Source organism: Nannospalax galili, unplaced genomic scaffold (genome assembly GCF_000622305.1).
Source record: "Nannospalax galili isolate Female #2095 unplaced genomic scaffold, S.galili_v1.0 scaffold933, whole genome shotgun sequence".
NCBI classification, from domain to species: Eukaryota; Metazoa; Chordata; class Mammalia; order Rodentia; family Spalacidae; genus Nannospalax; species Nannospalax galili.
In genome coordinates, this window is record NW_008333281.1 from 1,992,393 (window position 1) to 2,010,592 (window position 18,200).

Below are 18,200 nucleotides of genomic sequence, written 5' to 3' on the forward strand. Positions count from 1 at the left end.
GGCTTCAAGTCTAATAAGTCATAGTCAAATTCTAGAATACCTCTGGTCCTAGGCATAGCCATCCTGGAATTTGACTTAGAGCCTGGAGCAGTTCAACCCCAGAAGGATGTATGAGCCACTTCTCTGCTGGACAGCAGTGGCTGGCCCAGCTTTCTAGGCATCCTGCCCTTCCCTTCCTCGTAGCTGCAGAGCCTGACAGTGTCTTAATGGGAACTTACTTTGCTTCCTCTGGTTAGTCTTTTGTCCCCACCGTCCTTTAAAAGTTCAGGGGATGGGGGCTGGAGATACGGGTCAGAGGTTAAGAGCACTTGCTACTTTTCCAGAGGACCCAAGTTCAGTTCCCAACATCCACATTGGACTGCTCACAACCTCCTGTAACTCCAGCTGCAGTGGACCTAATGCCCTATTCTGGCTTCTGTGGGTACCTGCATGCACATGCCCCCACATAGACATATACACATACACATAAATAAAATAAAAAAATCAAAAAGTTCATGGGGGGAAACCACTGTGTTTAAAGCCCTTCAAATTCGCAGTGTGTCTCACGGGCTCCACCTGACTCTCGTGTGAATTTCTGTTTTTTCTCATTCTCCCAGAATCTAGGCTGAGGGGATGGCTGTCTCTAACCCAGAGTCAGATACAAATGGCTAGTGTCTATCTGGGCGTGGTGGCGCACCCCTTTAATCTCAGCACTCAGGAGGCAGAGGCAGGCGGATCTTTGTGAGATCGAGGCCAGCCTGGTCTACACAGTGAGTGCCAGGCCAGCTGGGGCTACAGGGAGACCCTGTCTCAAAAAGACCAAAAAACAAAACAAACCAAAACCCCTAAACAACAACAAAACAAATGTCTAGTGTCTTACACTCTCTTTGGACCAGTTTTCCCCTCTCTGTTGTTCTAGTGTCTTCTATTAAGTAACCAGCTAACTCATTCATTCATTCATTCATCCATCCATCCATCCATCCATCCATCCATTCATTCATTCATTCATGTAGCTTCATGAGTTTACATCTGCCATATGTGTGCAGTGCCCATGGAGGCCAGAAGAGGGTGTTGCATTCCCCAGAGCTGGAGTTACAGTTGGCTGTGCATCTCCTGATGTGGATTCTGGGAACTGAATTCTGATCCTCTTTGAGAGCAATCAGTGCTCCTACCTGCTGGGCCGTCTGTCCAGGCCCTGATGTTTCTCAGCTTCTCGGCATGGGTGGCTCGCCCATGCTCTTACGGGGAAGGTTGTTGGGATCACTGGATTCCTGTAACTGACCTGGGATGTTCTAGCTTTGTAGCGAGGCTCCCAGTTCGCGCCATCCTACTTGGAACTTTCCACAGCCTGACATTTTGTCACCACATTTTTGGCACACATTCCTGAGTGACTCTTGGTTTGTAGAAAATCAACTTAAGAGATTTAGCTTTCCAGGTGCTAAATGACAAAAATCCTTATTCTTTAATTCCATCAAATAAACTGAATTTGTAGAAAAATTAATAAAACCTTACTTTAGATAAAGTCAAGACACTCATTAAGGACTACTGATAAATTGTTTTTTCCCAAATAAACCTAGTACTTAGAGATGAGTCTCTAGCAAGTGACAAAGGAATCTCCACACACAGCTCCCTCTGATTTACAAGGCCTTTGACACACATGTTCTTTTGTGCTAAGTCTTCTGGGTACTGTTTGAGATGATCATCCCTCACAATGGTCCTGTGTAGTAATTAACGCCAACCTGTTTTCTGCCGACATCTTTAGGGACATTTTTGTCTTCTGAAAACCTTTGTGACAGCAGATTCTGAATTTCTTTATCTGATATCAGTATAAAGAGAGTTAGGCAAGAGTCTGCGGCAGGCTGTGTTTTCCTTGGGTCACAGAACGGTTAGTTTCTGCTGTTTCTCTGTCAGAATCCCCACTCGGGTGCGATTAATACCAGGTGAAGTCAGTTTGGCTTTTGGTGTGTTGGCAGAGTTTGGCTGTCCAGCTTCTCTTTCCTGGAAGCAATGTTTTAGCAGGAATGATCCTCCCTGGTTTGTGCTGTGGAAACTGAGTCCCAGTGCTCATAAGCAGCTTTCACGGGTACCTGGGCACACAGCTTCTGTGTGTATGTCCAGCACTGTGAGAATCAGGTGCGGCCACACGCGCTCTGCAGAAACACTCAGTTCTAGTGTGACCTGAGGTTCTGTCTATGCTGAAACTTGACAGCTAGTGGGGACACGGTAGGATGTTCAACCACACAGAGAACCTGAGCAATGCCGAGGATAAAAGATGTCAAAGGTCACTCACTGATGTCCTTAGAGGGATGCTTTGTCTTTTTTTATGGTGCTGGGGACTGAATGGAGGGCCTTGCATATGCTAATCATGTAATCATGGGTTCTATCACTGAGTTATGCTTCTGTCCTACAAAATGCTAGCCTGAATCTTATTTAATTGTGTGTGTGTGAGAGTGTGTGAGCGGGGGGTTGAACTCAGGTCTCCAGGCTTAGCAGCAAGTGCCTTTACCCACTTAGCCATCTCACTGGCCCCTGGATACTTAAAAAAAAGGCCAGAAGCCCAAACATTTAAAAATTAGTGTATACATTAAAATGTTTTATTATTTTTATTTTGTATATGAGTGTGTTGCCTCCATGTATGTAAGTGCACCCATGTCTTGCAATGCCTGTGAGGTCAGAGGGGGCATCGGATCCCCTGGAACTGGAGTTACAGGCGGTTGTTAGCCACATGTGGGTGCTGGGATTTGAGCCGAGGGCCTCTGCAAGAACATCCAGTGGCCTTAACAGCTGAGCCCTCTCTCCATCCCCCAAATTAGTGTGTATTAATTGTACAGTATAGTGGGTTTCATTGTGACATTTTCATCCACGTATATAGTGAATTACAGATACTTTTATGTGGCATAGAGTCTGCAGTGAATCCTGCAGCTGTTCATCACGGCCGCCCTCATGACACAGCACGTGAGTCAGATCTGGCTGAGTGTCCTCACTGCTGATGCCCGTGGCATGTGTCCACCGGCTCTCTCCAGAAGCCCTTCCCTTCTGATGGCTCCCGTCTCTTTTGCACAGGTGATGCCTTAAGCAAATGTTCCCCTCCTCTGCTGCCAGAATCTCACAGACCATGCCAACATCCACCCAAAGCAGGATGAGACCGGTCTTCTGAAACAAGCTCCTGTCTATCCATGGGACAGTCATTCCTGGTCTGCCTGGGAGCCTTGTGTTGCCCCCCATGTTTTGTGCTGCACAGCCTCCGTCAACTTCGCCTCCCACGTTAGCTCCCCAGCTCCCCACACATCCACATTCTCTCAAGGTGTAATGGAACGATCTGCCATCGCGGTTTAACTGTCAGCTTGACACTTTAACTTGACAGTTAATACTAGTTAACATAAAACCCAGGAAGAACCTCTTCCTTGAAGAACTGTCTAAATCAGGTTGGCCTGTGGGGTCTTTCCTGATTGTTAGTGGAGGTGGGAAGGCCCAGCCCACTGTGGGAGGCAGTCCCTAGACAAGGGAATGAACTGTTTAAAGAGGACTGTTTAAAGAGGAGCAAACAAGTGTTAAGATTATCTCTGCTTTCAGCTCTGGATGTGACGTTCCTAACTGCTTCAAGTGTCCACTGCTGTTGCTCCCTGCTCGGATGGGATTGTAAGATGAACAACCCCCTTTGTTCTGTAGATGGCTTCTGGTCAGGGTATGTCATCACAGCAACAGAGAGAAACCAGAGCAGCTACCCTGCATCAGCTCATCCGCACAGAGCTGTTTCCTCCTCTCTTAGGCTTACTAGATTCATCCTTCCTTCTGGTCCAGTTCTGCAACCCTGGAAGACCTCAGGCTCTCCGCACATCTGCACCCTCACTGACCAGGTTTAAGTCCTTATTTCTACATTGGGTTTTGCCACATCAGGCTCACACCCCCAGCCTCCAACCTTCTCACACCCATCATGGGAGGTGAGCTGTTTTTCTTCGGCATGGTTTGTTCTGGAAGGAGGTGGGTGACATAGTCAAGTTCAAGTCCAGTGTTCCACAGCTGGTTGCATGATCTGTTGCACAGCCCGAGCGACTATTCTAAACCAGGCACTCTGATGGGTACCTGGTCTACAGTGCAGGACCCAGGTCCCACCTGGGAACAGTCTAGTGCCCACTCAGTTCTCTTTGTCTTTGCACACACACAAGCTGCCACATGACCCAACTCCCCACAGATCCATATTCTTTCTAGTAGAATGTCCCACCCTACATCAGCGAATTAATCTTTCAGTTCAGATGCCTTCTCTCTTGAGATGTGTCTATCACTGCCCCCAGGATGGAGAAGGGACTCTTCTGGGCTCTGCTCAGGCAGATCAGGTGTGACCCTCTAACTGGGATCATCAGTCTACTAGACTAACTCATGAACTCCCCAAACACGAGGACACACATCATTCCTCCGTGGGTCTCCAGGACCTTGCTCAACATCTTCATCTCTCAATATGGAATGGTCTACACGCTGGTTCAGCATGTCAGTTTCCACATCAGCAACTTAAGGTCTTTTGTTCTATCCCGGATCAGCTGAGACACTTTTACAAAATTTAACTTTTAAAATTATTCATTTATTTGTGTTTCTCTCGTATGTGTTTATATGTGCGACCGTGTGCATGCCATGGCATGTGTGTGGAGGTCAGAGGACAACTTGCTGGAGTTGGTTCTTTCCTTCCACCATGTGGGTCCTGAGTCTGGTCCTGGCTTGGTGACAAGTATATTTACATGCTGAACCATCTCACCAGCACATCATCTGAACCTTGTTGCAGCTAAGACTGTCCCATAGCAATCAAACTGACTTCACTGCCAGTGGACACTCCTTCTTCTTTTCTGAATCCCACATTTCTCTCTCTTACAGCTCTGATTTCTTGCCCTACACACCTAGGAAGCACCACCTCCTGACGTTGGACCCTTGTCCAAGTCCACCCGTCTTCCAAGGCTAAACTCAGTGCCATGGTGTCCTCTCTCTGTGTTGCGCGCCACTGATGGCTCTCGTCGGCCATGTGTGCTTTCCCCCTTGGTTTGTGCTCGGGTACCCAGGATGGGGAGGCTGGCTCTGAGAGTTCCTAGTCCACACCTTGCTGCTAATTGTGATGACAGGCTTCTATAGAGAGCCCTGTGAACATTCATCTGAATATAGAAAGACTCAAAACCCAGTCTTTAGCTACACACAGCTGGTTTTGGGAATAACAGGGGAACGTTCCTTTTGTGTGTTTGATATAATAGATGTCTCAGTGCCCAGCCCCGATTCTCCACAACCAGTTTAAGGCAGCACCTGTAGGGAGAGCCGGGCAACCCGAGTCTCCACGGTGCTTGTGCTACACCCCTTTCCAATGGATGCATTTAGCCATCTGGGACCTCCACCTGCATCGAGCTTCATGTACACCTCTTTCTAAACAAAGGAATTTGATCCCTCTGACTTATAGTTCCCTAGCAACCCTTAGTAACTCCTCTTTTGTGGCCAAACACATCCTGGAACAAGGAGCAGTGTGCTGATACAGCTTGAACTGCTTTCAGGTGTGTGAGCACTAAGGAAAACTGTGCTTTATGTGAACTTTTAGGGGAACCTTCCCCCCATTTCCATCTCATGCTTATGAATGATTGGGCATGCATATGATCACAATCAGATGCATCGTGGGAAAGGACATACACAGTGAATAAAGGTTTGCATAACCCAAGCCTGTCAATCAAAACAGAAACCCACCCATACCCCACCCCCTGGCAATCAAGTCTTCTTCCTCTTGAACCTTCAAAAGGAAGCCCCAAGAGGTAGCCCAAGGCGCTTGAGTAAATCTCCCAGCATCCACTGGTCTCTTGCAGCATGTCTGGCCTGTACCCCAGCTTTGCTTCTGAATAGAAATCCATTGCTACTTTGCTAGCTGTGTGAATTTCTTTAATTGTTTGAATAAGATGCCAAGAATCTGGAAACATCCAGCCAGATGGAAATCTTGGTGAGTTCATGACGACCCTGCCTCCTCTGCACTAACAATCCACAGTTTGCCTCCAGATTCTGGTTTCTGCCTAGCATCTCCTTGGTTGGTCCAAGCCACCATCTCCTAAGGGCTCCCCACTGTCTGCCACTGTTCCCACAGTTTGATCTGTGACAAGCTTAGAATGCTCCAGAGGCTTTGCGCTTGGTTTGTGGGTGTGTCTCACGAGATGGGTATTGGTCTGCCCACTGCTGTGTCCCCAGCATCTAACACAGGCTGACACGGGGAGGCTGCATTCATGTTTTTGAATGAGCAACGAGCGTTTGGTCATTGTGAAGTGACTGATGAGTGGACCCCATGTCTTTCCACGGACTCATGTTATCGTGGGGCAAGCACACAGGGACAGTTCAGTTTCAGAGGTCAGTGATGTCCTCTGGGAATTTCTTTCCCCTTGCATCCCATCCCAGAATCCCCTTAGAAGATGGGAGCACACAGGGGGATGGACGACACGAGTGGGTCCCCCCGTAGGGTACAGTGAGCTCAGCGCTCTGACCCCTGACTGGAAATTGTGCCTTTCTACAAAGACCGAAATCTCTCAACTCAGGAGCCACTGTGCCAATACGTGTGCACTTAGTAATGCCCTTTTGGCTCCCATTCACTTCCCTCCTCCCTGTGAACATCCCCGTGTGTGTCCAAAGAAACACAGAAACACAAAAATACCCCAGAGTACAAGGATTCCCCGAGGGTCCTTTTCAAATAACTCACCGCTGTCGATGGCCAGGAAGAGGGCGGTGTACACACTGTCGTGGACGAATGGGGACTCTCGGTCCAGTATGGCTGTGGTGTCGACAGTCCCATTGATGGGGTTAATATTGAGCCATCCTGCTGGGTCCTTGTAAATAGAGTATCTGAAAAAATCCCATGTAACATCAGTCAGCATTCCGAAGAGCATTTGCTGAGTATGGGGCCCTGGGTCCCCTGCCCAGTGCCAGGCCATGCCTAGTCCCCCCATCTCAGCTCTAGCTGTTCATCTGCTAAGCCATGGCCCACCATCCACCCAGAGCATGCTCCACGTCGCACAGGCCACATGCACTCCTCCTTGTGATAACCTTAGAGGAGATCTCTGTCCTTACCAGTTACCCAGCCTAGCTGAGTGTCCCACACCTGGCAGTGAGACACTGTCTCAAAAAACACCATGGACAGTGTCCAAGGAAGTGTACCTATGGCTGACCTCTGGCGGTCACACCCATGAGCATACATGTGCATGTGAGCCCTCCCCATGTATACACACACACACACACACACACACACACACAGGCTCCAGGGAGAGGCTCCTGTTTGCTTCCCAGAAAGCGTGTGGTCTTATCTTTCCTATAATAGCATCAGGGCATGGCACCTGTTTGATAACAACCATGGTAAGGACATTGGCCTCCTGCATCACACCAAGAGGTTATATGGTTAGGCACTGTCCTGATGAGCTAGTCTCTGCTCTGCCAGCCCTCAGAGCAGCCCTGCAGGCTTGGCACTGTTATGATCCCCCTTCACAGATGAGGAGACTAAGGTGTGGCTTACAGGACACGGGGTTCTGTCAAGGCCGGCGAGGCAAAGCTCTTTACTCTGGGGACAACTGTTTGCAGAAGGGCTGTGCAGGTGCAGGAGCCTGGGTTCCGCACAGGGCCCCAGAGAGTGTGATAGCTTTCAGGCTGTGGATACGTCAAGGGTTCATCAGGACCCACAGCCTCTCTGCCCCTTTTGTATATGGTGTTCTGTAATGATCCCACACTGCAGAGCACCTGGAAAATTCTGCAGTGGTGACAGAGCCTGGAGAGATCGAGAGACTACTGCAAGCTGACGGGGCTCTCATGAACACTTGCCATTTCAATTATTTTTTAAAAACAGAAGAGACATATTACTCATGAGAATGAACTGCTTGGAAAATACTAGCTTTTCATTTCCATAGTAATTCACGTCTGCACTTGGCAAACCTCAACTATTTTTCAAAAGCCACTCCAGTCCCCTCATCTACCCTGTGCAACTTCCCGGGTAGAATCTGTCACCTGCCACAGGTCCTTGTGAGGAACGTTCCTACGTTACAGTGCTGGCTGCAGCCTAATGTGGCCTGTGGATCGTCTGCCTTGGCCGTGGTCAAAGCTCCCTGGCAATGAGGACAGGACCAAAGTTGGTTAGAGTCAGCAAGAGACACTGACCTGTGCCCAGCTTTGGGCTACACATCTTTGGTGGTACCACGTTGCTTCTGAGATTCACAGCCCAAAGGAAATGGGTTATTATTCTTGTTTTGAAGAGCAACCAGTCCGATTAGAATTCAATGCAGACGTGCTGAATTCCAGGGGCCGGACTTTACCCAGTGTGCAGTCTATTCCTCCTTTCATAGTAGATACTGTCTCCAGGGCCAGCTGGAGTGCCTGGCACGTGATGGATGCTCAGCATCTCTCTGGAACTCACTATGTAGACCAGGCTGGCCTTGAACTCACAGAGATCCGCCTGCCTCTGCCTCCCGAGTGCTGGGATTAAATGCCCGGCTCAGCATTGTTTTTTTTTTCTTTTTTGCATGTTGCTGAAGATTTGACCCAGAGCCTTGTGCATTGTAGGCAAGTTCTTTATCGCTGAACCATAGCCCAGGCCTTGATTTCAAATTTGTTTCTTTTATGTGTCTGAGTGTTTTGCCTGCATGTATGCTGCATGCATGCAGTGTCTGCAGAGGCCAGAAGAGGGCATTGAAACTCTTGGACTTGGAATCATAGACAGTTGTTTGCTGCCACATGGGTGCTGGGAACTGGGTGCTCTGCAAGAGCACCTAGTGCTCTTAACTACTGAGTCATCTCTCCAGCCCCATCGAGGCAGGATCTTACTACTTAACCCAGCCTGAGCGCACCCCTCCAGTCCTCTTGCCTCGCACGTGCTGGGATTGCCAGTGTGTGCCACCACACCCATCTCCAGCACACACCGGCTTCATCATTTATGCTTTGACTCTAACAATTCTGGAGGAGGAAATTACAAAGAAAGGTGATATTTGCGTCCCATTTCATGGGGTGATAGCTTCACTGTGGATCTAGGAGTGACCTGTGGTTCAACAGATTGGAAACACTATTTTAAATGGACCGTATTTTATTCCCTGATCACTCAGCTCAGTTTAGAACACAAAAACCAAATTAAGCAGTTCAGCTTTTCATGTCGCCATGTGAACGGCACTGTCTGTTTCTCTCTTTGTTGTTTTTGTCTGAGGATGCTACGACCTTGCAGTGTGATGAATGGGTTGACGTGCTGTCCTGTGTCCAGAGCCAGTACATTGAGATCAGTGCCCAGAGACATGAGCTCAGCGGCCGTGCTGTAAAAGCAGCACCGACTGAGCATCAGCAGCCCGGGATGCCTCATTTCTAAGGAAAGCCAGGGCTTGTGTGTGTGGTTTTGAAGGTTGGTGCTATGGTAGTTTTCTTCCTTAAAGTATAACCCAGTAGGGGCTGGGGAGATGCTCAGGTGGCAAAGTGCTTGCCGTATGCTGTATAAGCATGAGGGCCTGAGTTCAGATTCCCCACAGCCACCATCTAAAAAGCTAGGTGTGGTACTGAGTGCCTTCAGCCCCAGCACTGGAGGGTAGGGGATTGGAGATAGGAGAATCCCTGGGGCTCGGTAGTCAGTCAATCTAGAATCGGTGAGCCCTCAGGTTTAATAAGAGGCCCTATCTGAGAAAAAACAGATGGAGGGTTGACACGATGGTGAGGCAGGCAAAAGCGCTTGCTGCCAAACCTAACAACCTGAGTTCGATCCCTGGGACCCACATGGTGGAAGGAGAGAACGGATTTCCATGGGTTCTCCTCTGAGTTCTGCACATATGGCATGTGTCCTAGTTTGTTCTTCATTGCTGTGACAAAATACCAACTTGGGGAGGAAAGGGTTTATTTGTCTTACATCTCCCGGGTCACAGTCATCAGGGAGCCCAAGGTAGGAACTCAGGGCAGGAACCTGGAGGCAGGAGCTGGAGCACAGGCCATGGAGGAACGCTGCTTACTGACTTGCTCCCCTGGCCCCTGCTCAGCCTGCTTTCTTATGCAACACAGGCCCACCTGCCCAGGGGTGGCACCACCCACAGTGGGCTGGGCCCTCCCACATCACTCATCAAGAAGATGCCCCTCAGACATGGCCACAGGCCAGTCCAATGAGTGAAATTTCCCAATTGAGGCTCCCTCAACCCAGGTGTGTCAAGTTGACACTAAAGCTATGCAGCACAGCATGGCATGCCCCTCCCCCCACCGATGTTTCAAGAAAAGAAAAATAAAACAGAGAGTGATAGAGGAAGACACATGACACCAATCTCTGTCATCCACACGCATGTGTACAGACATGTACATGGGCACATGCTCACACATGTGCACACAAACACACAGGAACATGAACACACCCACAAACAAACATACACACAGAACACTGTACGACATGGGTGCACTTACCTACAAGCAGGCAATATACTCATACACATAAAATAAAAATAATAAATATTAAAAAAATCAGGCATCCACAGGTATTTATCTGTGTTCTGGGGATCATATAACTTAGTTTCTCTGTGTCTATCTACTTGCTTTATTTGAAGCCCTTTCCACAGCACCTTGGGAAGGTGTACACATGCCCCATGCTTGTAGCCCAGGTGCCTTTGCATCCCAGTGTGCTGCTCCTGGGGACACACCGGGGAGCACTGAGGCCAAGACCACTGCCCTGGGGAGCACTCTGAGCATCTGTGCCAGCTCCCCCTGCCCTGAGATCCAAACTGACAGCTGGGGTGATAGAATGGCAGGTACCTGCTCCCTGACCCAGAAGGGACCGCAGCTCAGGCCAACCCGTCGGCCAACCTCTTTTAACCACTTTTGTTAAATCGGCCCTTTTGAACCAACTGGCCAGGCACACTATGTAAATTTCTGACATTTTCAAAGCTGTCTTTTTAATAAACTTTTCTGTATGAAAATACAAGCCAGCAAAATGTTTTCTGTGGTTCTGGACCCGAAAAATGCATATGCCTTATTAAATTGAAATTTCCGGGCAATTTATCTGTAATGTAAACTCTGCTTGTTACAGGGGAAAAAAGAATCAAATTAAGAACAGAGCTCATTTCAGCACGTAATGTAGCTCTGCAGAGCTTGGAGTTCTCGCCAAGCTGTGGCCCTTGCGTGGGTGTCAGCGTTGGAGGAAACAGGTGGGATCAGGGGCAGCTTCCGTTGCAGGTTGTATAGAGTGGTAGAGGTGGGAGAAGCAGTCTCAGGTTTTCGTAAATGGATTTGACAATTATAGAGAAGTGTTTAAGACAAAAATCAAACTACTCATAGTAGCAAGGGGCTGGAGACACAGCTCAGAGGTTAAGAGCACTGACTGCTCTCAACAGAGGACCTGGGTTTGAATCCCAGCACCCAGAACCATTTATGACTCCAGTTCTAGGGGATCCAATGCCCTCCTCTGTCCTCTGTTTGTACTGCATGACACGGTGCAATTGTATAACACATATACATAAAATAAAATTAAAAATAGATAAATAAAAAATAAAAAAATGAACCAGTAGAAAATGCGTTAGAGAATACAGTTAAATAATCCCGAAGAGAACCAAGCGCTGACAGTCATTGTGATGGCTCATCTTCATTTTCAACCTGGTGGATTTGGAATCGCCATGGAGACACCTCTGGGTGTATCTATGGGGGTGTTTCCAGAAAAGGTGACTGATGAGGGAGACCCATCTCAGTGTGGGCAGCAGCATCCCACGGGGGGGTTCCACACCGAATTAAAGGAGAGAGCGAGCAGGGCACCAGCACCCATCTCTCTCTGCTTCCTGACTGCGGATGCCCTGTGGCCAGCTGCCTCACGCTCCTGCCGCCACGCCTTCCCCGTTGTGATGGGCGGCACCCTTTTATGCACCCTTTTAACAGGGATCCAGGATGAACCCTTTCTTCCTTCAGTCGCGTTTGTAGGTATCAGATCTCAGAAACGGGGAAAGGCGTCAACACAAACACACAGCGCAATAAAGCTGCCAGCATGGAGCATCACGTTTCAAAGGACAAACTGCCACTTCTGAGCCTGCAGGTGACCAAAGACGAAACACGGGCAACGGGAAATAACTTGTGCACTACAGGTGTCACTGGAGGGGCCTCTCTGGGGGACGGCCTGGTTTTATTCGTTAAAGGTACTTAGTCAGGGTATTATTAAGGGAGAAATGGGAAAAACGGGGGCACCTTAAATGGGGAAACCATGGTGGAAGGGTGAGACAATGTGAGAGATAAATAATGCCTAGCTAGTTTTAGAAAACCAGAGGGAGCCACATTAGGCCAACAACCTACTGACAAATTATACATACAACCAGATCAAAGAACATAGTATGTCTAGGCAAGGTTTATCTGAGAGTGTTTGGTCGTTGCCTAAGCTCTATCTATATGGCATATGGTAATTAAAAGTACCAGACTAACCTTCTTGGATGTTTAACAGCCATACTATGAGGTCTATTAATTTGGACAGAGGGACATAAAGGACAGTTTTTGCTCCTTGCCCTCCTAGGTTGACTAAGTTCCAGGGGACTATGAGCATCTCTCAAAATGTCCTGTAACTGTGGTAAGCCACCTGTCCTCTTGATCAAGGAGGCCATGGAGACCCCACCAGATGGACTTGAACCAGTGTCTAGTCTACAAAGAGGAGGGTCAACACAGAGGAAACATTTCCTCCATGCTTCCAAGTGAAGCCAGCCATGGTTGAGTAGGACCTTTGACTTATCTCACATAGATGGAACTGGTAAAAGAAAGGAGCGAGGGGCTCCTCCCAAGCCCACGTGACCCCTCAAATGACCTTAAGAGTAAAAATAAATTGGTTTATCTGGGCCAACTATGGCCTTAAACACCCAAAAGGAAAGTATAACCAAAGATTAAAGGGGTCAATATAAATTTTTAAGAGTCCACATGTATAGCTAAAGGCTACATAACAAGCAACAATGCCAGATAGGAGATACCTTCTTTTGAGTTGTTGGCCAGGGTAGCCAAAGGGACTCCCAGACGGTAACCCAGCATAGAACTGGGAAAATGAACAGGAGACCCCAATCTTATCTAAAGGAATGTTGACAACTGATTGCTGCTAAAAGGGGATCTGCTGATCTTCCTAAAACAAAGGACTCTAGATAGGCTGACTAGATTTAGCAGACGGACAAGCACTGGGGAATGGCGGGGGGTGGGGTGTGTGTGGTGGTGCCGACAACACAGTGGACAGTAACTGGGATGACAGAGTATATGGGCTCCAGTGGGGGAAGGGGGAGGCTATGGGAGGGTGTCCTTTGGGAAGTGGGTATATAGATGAATAAGATTGTGTGGGATGTTCTGTGTGACATACACACAAAAAAATCAACAAATTAAAAAAAAGACATATTTGAGGAGGAAGCATAAAATTTACTTCATGTTAAATAGTAGAGGTGATAAACATTACCAGTGAAATCTACCTGATGACTTTATATCCATACTCAGGTACTAAGGATCCGAGTGTAACCGACTGTGACTAGTAATAATCAGATACATAGAGATCAGTCACATGTGCAAACATCAGTGTTAGTAGCATTAAAAATGTAGGAAACAGCCGGGTGTGGTGGCACACGCCATTAATTCCAGCACTCGGGAGGCAGAGGCAGGCAGATCTCTGTGAGTTCAAGGCCAGCCTGGTCTCCATAGTGAATCCAGGACAGCTGGGGCTACAGGGAGACCCTATCTCAAAAAGACCAAAAAAAAAAAAATGTAGGAAACAGCATATTTTAAAATGAAACAGAGATCTTCTTTAAAGGGTAAAAACACATTCAATTTTATGTCTTGCAGGGTTTATACTGAGATCAATATTGCATAACTGTATTAATTCAACTGTGAACCTAAAAATTTACAGCTACTTTTCAAAGAGATGTATCCTTGCTCTGGAATGTGTTACTGAATATATTATTAAAGCTGTAATGAAATGCTTCTTCTAATCATGTGGTTATTTTAAAAAAAAGGTACTTAGTCATCAACCCTGGGGTTTACTGCAGGATGCATAGGTGTGTATTCGTCCTACCAGAGGTCTGAGTAGCTAGTCACAAACCTTGCCTGCACAGGGCTTGCACAAGACCAGTAAATAGTTGATCACAGGTAGGGGAGTGGCTCATTGGGAGTGTAAATGACAGGGGAGGATTGCTGGAGGGGAAGGAGAGGAAGCCACTGTGTTCACCAGTGGGCCAGTGGGTTACTTGTGCTCCAGTGCACAGCGCCACACATGAGCAGCCCTGGGTTAACCCAGGCCACAAAGAGGAAACAAAGACACGACAAAAAGATATGGAAATGGGACGGGAGAGGACTTGGAGGGAGGAGGTGTGGGAGGAGGAGAGGGGGGTGGAGGGAGGGGTGTGACCAGAATGTAACGCGTACATGTGTGAGATTTTCACAGAATAAATTAACTAAAAAAAACCTAGGGGTTTGTGCGATGACTCAGCGGGTAAAGGCATTTGCCGCCAAGACTGATGACCCGAGTTCAAGTCCTGAAACCCACATGGAGTAAAGAGAGCACCAATCCTTGCAAGTTGTCCTCTGACCTCCATATGTGCACTGTGGCTGTGTGCACCCCCACCCCAAATAAATAAATAATATGCAATGAAACAACCCTGGCAGTCTAGGATACCCAGGGAACCCCTTTGAATGGAAGCCAGTGTCCCAGGGAAGGGAGATGCCCGAGGCTCTGTGTCATAAACGCTAGTCTAGAGTGACAAGGGCTGGAAGCTGTCTGAGGGGCCCTGGCTGACGCCACTCATCACGTTCACTTCTGGATGACCGCTCAGAAGACCTGAGCACAACTATCGTTCCTTCTGAAAGTGGGGTACAGGGGACAGGAAGGGGCGTGAGGAGCCTCCGACACAAGTGCCAGGGGTCCAGTCCCACTGCAGGAAATATCCTGCAGAGCCATGGGGGAGAAAAAGAATAGCTTAGCGGACAACCAGCATCACTCCAGGCCCCTGGACCCCTGAGGCAGATGAAATGTATACTCGGGTGACTTGAAGCACCCACTGAACAAGAAAGGTCTAAAATTCCCGAACGAGGAAACAATTCATGGAGCCACAGCTGTGAGTCTGGACAAAAGATGTATTTCAAGTCCTGGACAGTGTGTGCGCAAGGCCTGAGGCCAGAGACGTCTGGACTCCTGGGTTAGCCAGCCACAGCCCATCCTGGGTGAGGGCGACAAAGAGATGAGGTGGCATTCTCATCCTCTCCCGGGGTAGGGTCAAGGAGGGCAGTGTCTGCAACCAGAGAAGCCTTTCCAGGGATGAGGCCAGCAGATGCTCCCGGGGTCTGGATGGATGAGGTCTGGATGGGACCTTCTAGGGTTGGGAAGAGGAAGACAGGGCCTCATCAGCTGACCTGGGGCCATGACCTTCCATGAAACAATAACAGGAAGGGAAGGAACTCTCTGCACTTCGGAATCTTTCTGGCACCCCCCACTCCCCACTCGGCCCTTGCCCAGGCATTCCAGATCCTAGCTACATCCTGTAGCCCTCATGTGTGAGGTTCTCCCAGGTTAGAATTCTGATCATCAATGACCATGGCAGCTACTGTCTGTTGACAGACCAAGGCTTGGCTCCTGCCGGGAATTTGGATGCTATCATGACAACATGCAGTGCACACCATGTCCCAGAGCATCATCACATTCCACACCTGCAGTAGACCAAGGGAAGCTTGCTGCAGGTCCATTTCCTCTCCTCTGCGGTCGGAAAGAGGAGAGACCACGAGGGCCTTTTGCCTCACTGGCGCTGTGCAGCCCAGTCTCTGTTTCACTACCTGCCGCCATCCAGCCTCCAAAGAGCGACTATGAGGCCTCCGCTTAAAGTCCTCCTGGGACTGCCCACTGGACCTAGGACAAAACCTGGACTCCCACCCATGGTCCCTGAGGCCCTAGAATACCCACTGGGCCCAGTCAAACTCTACTCCCATGTCCTATGTCTTTACTCTCCCTCCTTGGGCTGCACACACACACGGGCCTTCACTCGTTCCTTGAAGGCACCAAATCTATCCAGACCCAAGTCCCACTTCTTGCGACCTAGATGGCCGGCCCCCTGGACTCTCTGTGTTTTGGCATCTTTGGGATCTCAGCCAAACACGAGGTCCTCTTGCTCCCCAGTGAGGCCTCTGCTGCCTGGCGCCCTAAGGTTTGCCTGTTTCCTTGGCCAGCTTGGGATGTAAGCTCCTTGGGAAAGTGGTTTCCTCTGTCTTGGTCACCCCTCCATCCCTAGGACCCAGGAAGAGGCTGGGCCACATTGAGTAGGTACTCAGTTCTCAAAGGAATGAGTAAATGAATGAGTGCACATGACTCCAAGAAGCTTCACCAACCTGTGTCCTGGGTGACCCAGAGTTCTGAAGGCATTTGTTGAGGTGCCTGTTTGTCCCTCATGGACAGACTCTCAGAGGCTACCGTACCCTCTCTCTTCTTGGGAACAGACTCCACATACCCCTGCCCCTTGGTAGGCTTGGGTCTAACATGGGTTGCCCACTAGGGGTTGGTCTATGTGTGGGGTCCTGAGGTCCCCTTCCAGGTCCAGGGACTCACCAGGAAGACCCAGAGGACACAGCTAACATTCACTGTAGTGACAGGACGCAGTGAAGAACAGCCCAGGGAAGGGACCCCGGGGGGAAGTCCAGGAGACACCAGATGCAAGCACCACACATGGCATGCTTAACTCCAGCCACAAGCTGTGACAACATACAGGAAGCCTCCCCCCAGCCCGCCACCTCCAGAAGCTACCAGGGGCTTGGTGCCCTGGGTGTTTACTGGGTGACGTGGGCACCTCTGCCTGGCCTTACTGGAATTTCAGAGTCCTGGAGGTGAGTTGGGTGCCGAGCACAGGGTTTGCATCAACAGTGTGGACCTAAGAGCCATGCTCAAAACCCGCCTTTCCGGATACCAGCAGAGGACTGGCCCTGCAAGGGGCCCTTTCTGAGGGTATGTCTCAGGTGAACTCTTTTCTATATAATCTAAGATCAGAGCAAGGGAATTGTCAGATACAAAGTAACTGTGCTTGTCTTGAGAAACCCCTCCGTCTCTGCTCTTTCTCAAAGCCCTTCAATCTAGAGACTCCGCGTGGAAGCCCGCAAGGTGGCAGGGGGTTGTGAAGGCATAAGCACATCAGGCTCAGTGGTAGCTGTCATCGCCTGCTCACATTCACCTGTGTAAACAGACTAGTCTGTGTCCACTGCAGAAAGTCTCCACCACATGGACGAGCAAAGGTTAAAACCACCGCTCAGAGCTGCGCAGCTGCCATTTTGGTCCTGAGGCCCCAGGGCATGTGCAGGCCTGGATCTGAATACACTTTCCACGTGGTTATGTGCACACAGCCTTTCTGAATATTTACCGGACCGTTACTAGCTGGGCACCGAGCGGAGGGTCAGGTATGTGGGGGCAGAGTCGTTCCTGCTTTGGAGCTTCCGCTCCTTGATGGCTAATCGTCCTGTCAACATGGTGACTGGGTTTAGAATCCCCTAAGGGCCTGGGGAGGCGGCTCAGAGGGTAAAGTGCTTGTTGCATGAGAACTTGTGTTTGGATCCTCAGCACAGATGTAAAATCCAGGCATTGTCAGTGCGTGCCTGTAACCTCAGTGCTGAGGGGTAGAGACAGGCAGATCTGGGGGGTCTGCTGGCCAGCCAGTCTAGCCAAATGATGAGCTCCAGGTTCAGTGACTCTGCCTCAAAGAATTAAGGTGGAAAATGGGACTGGAGAGATGGCTCAGTGGTTACGAGCACCAGCTGCTCTTGCAGGAGACTTGGGTTTGAATCCCAGCACCCATGTGGAGGCTAACAACGGTCTATAACTCCAGTTCCAGGGGATCTGACGCCCTCTTCTGACCTCTGTGGGCACTGCACAATGTGGGTGCATTTACATACATGCAGGCAATACACTCATACACATAAAATAAAAATAATAAATAAAGTATTAAAAAAAATGAGCAAAAACAAACTTCCCTTTTCTTAAGTTCCTTTTGTCAGGCATTTTGTCATAGAAACAAGAAAAGCAACTAACGCATACTCCAGTAGGGAACCAGGATGTTAATTAGTAATTACACAAATGATTATTTAATTACACTCACTGCAAGGGCTGTGAAAACAGGCTCCCTCACCCAACAAGCTACACACTGCGAGTGTTTTCTGTGGAACCAGTGAGAGCACAATCTGTGGACCCCTGTGCTGTGCCTGGAATGATCTTGCCTATCTGTCATCTATCTATCTATCATCTATCTATCTATCTATCTATCTAT

General features: G+C 49.0%; 1 protein-coding gene across 1 annotated transcript in view; it reads right to left on the reverse strand.

Annotated features, from left to right (window-relative positions):
- The window catches only part of Cdh13 (cadherin 13), a gene marked incomplete at its 5' end in the record, with an annotated part of 301,949 nt that overhangs the window by 44,666 nt on the left and 239,083 nt on the right, over positions 1-18,200 (reverse strand). The window contains 1 exon segment of the mRNA XM_008827928.3: positions 6,680-6,822. Coding sequence (XP_008826150.1) covers positions 6,680-6,822 — 143 coding nt within the window.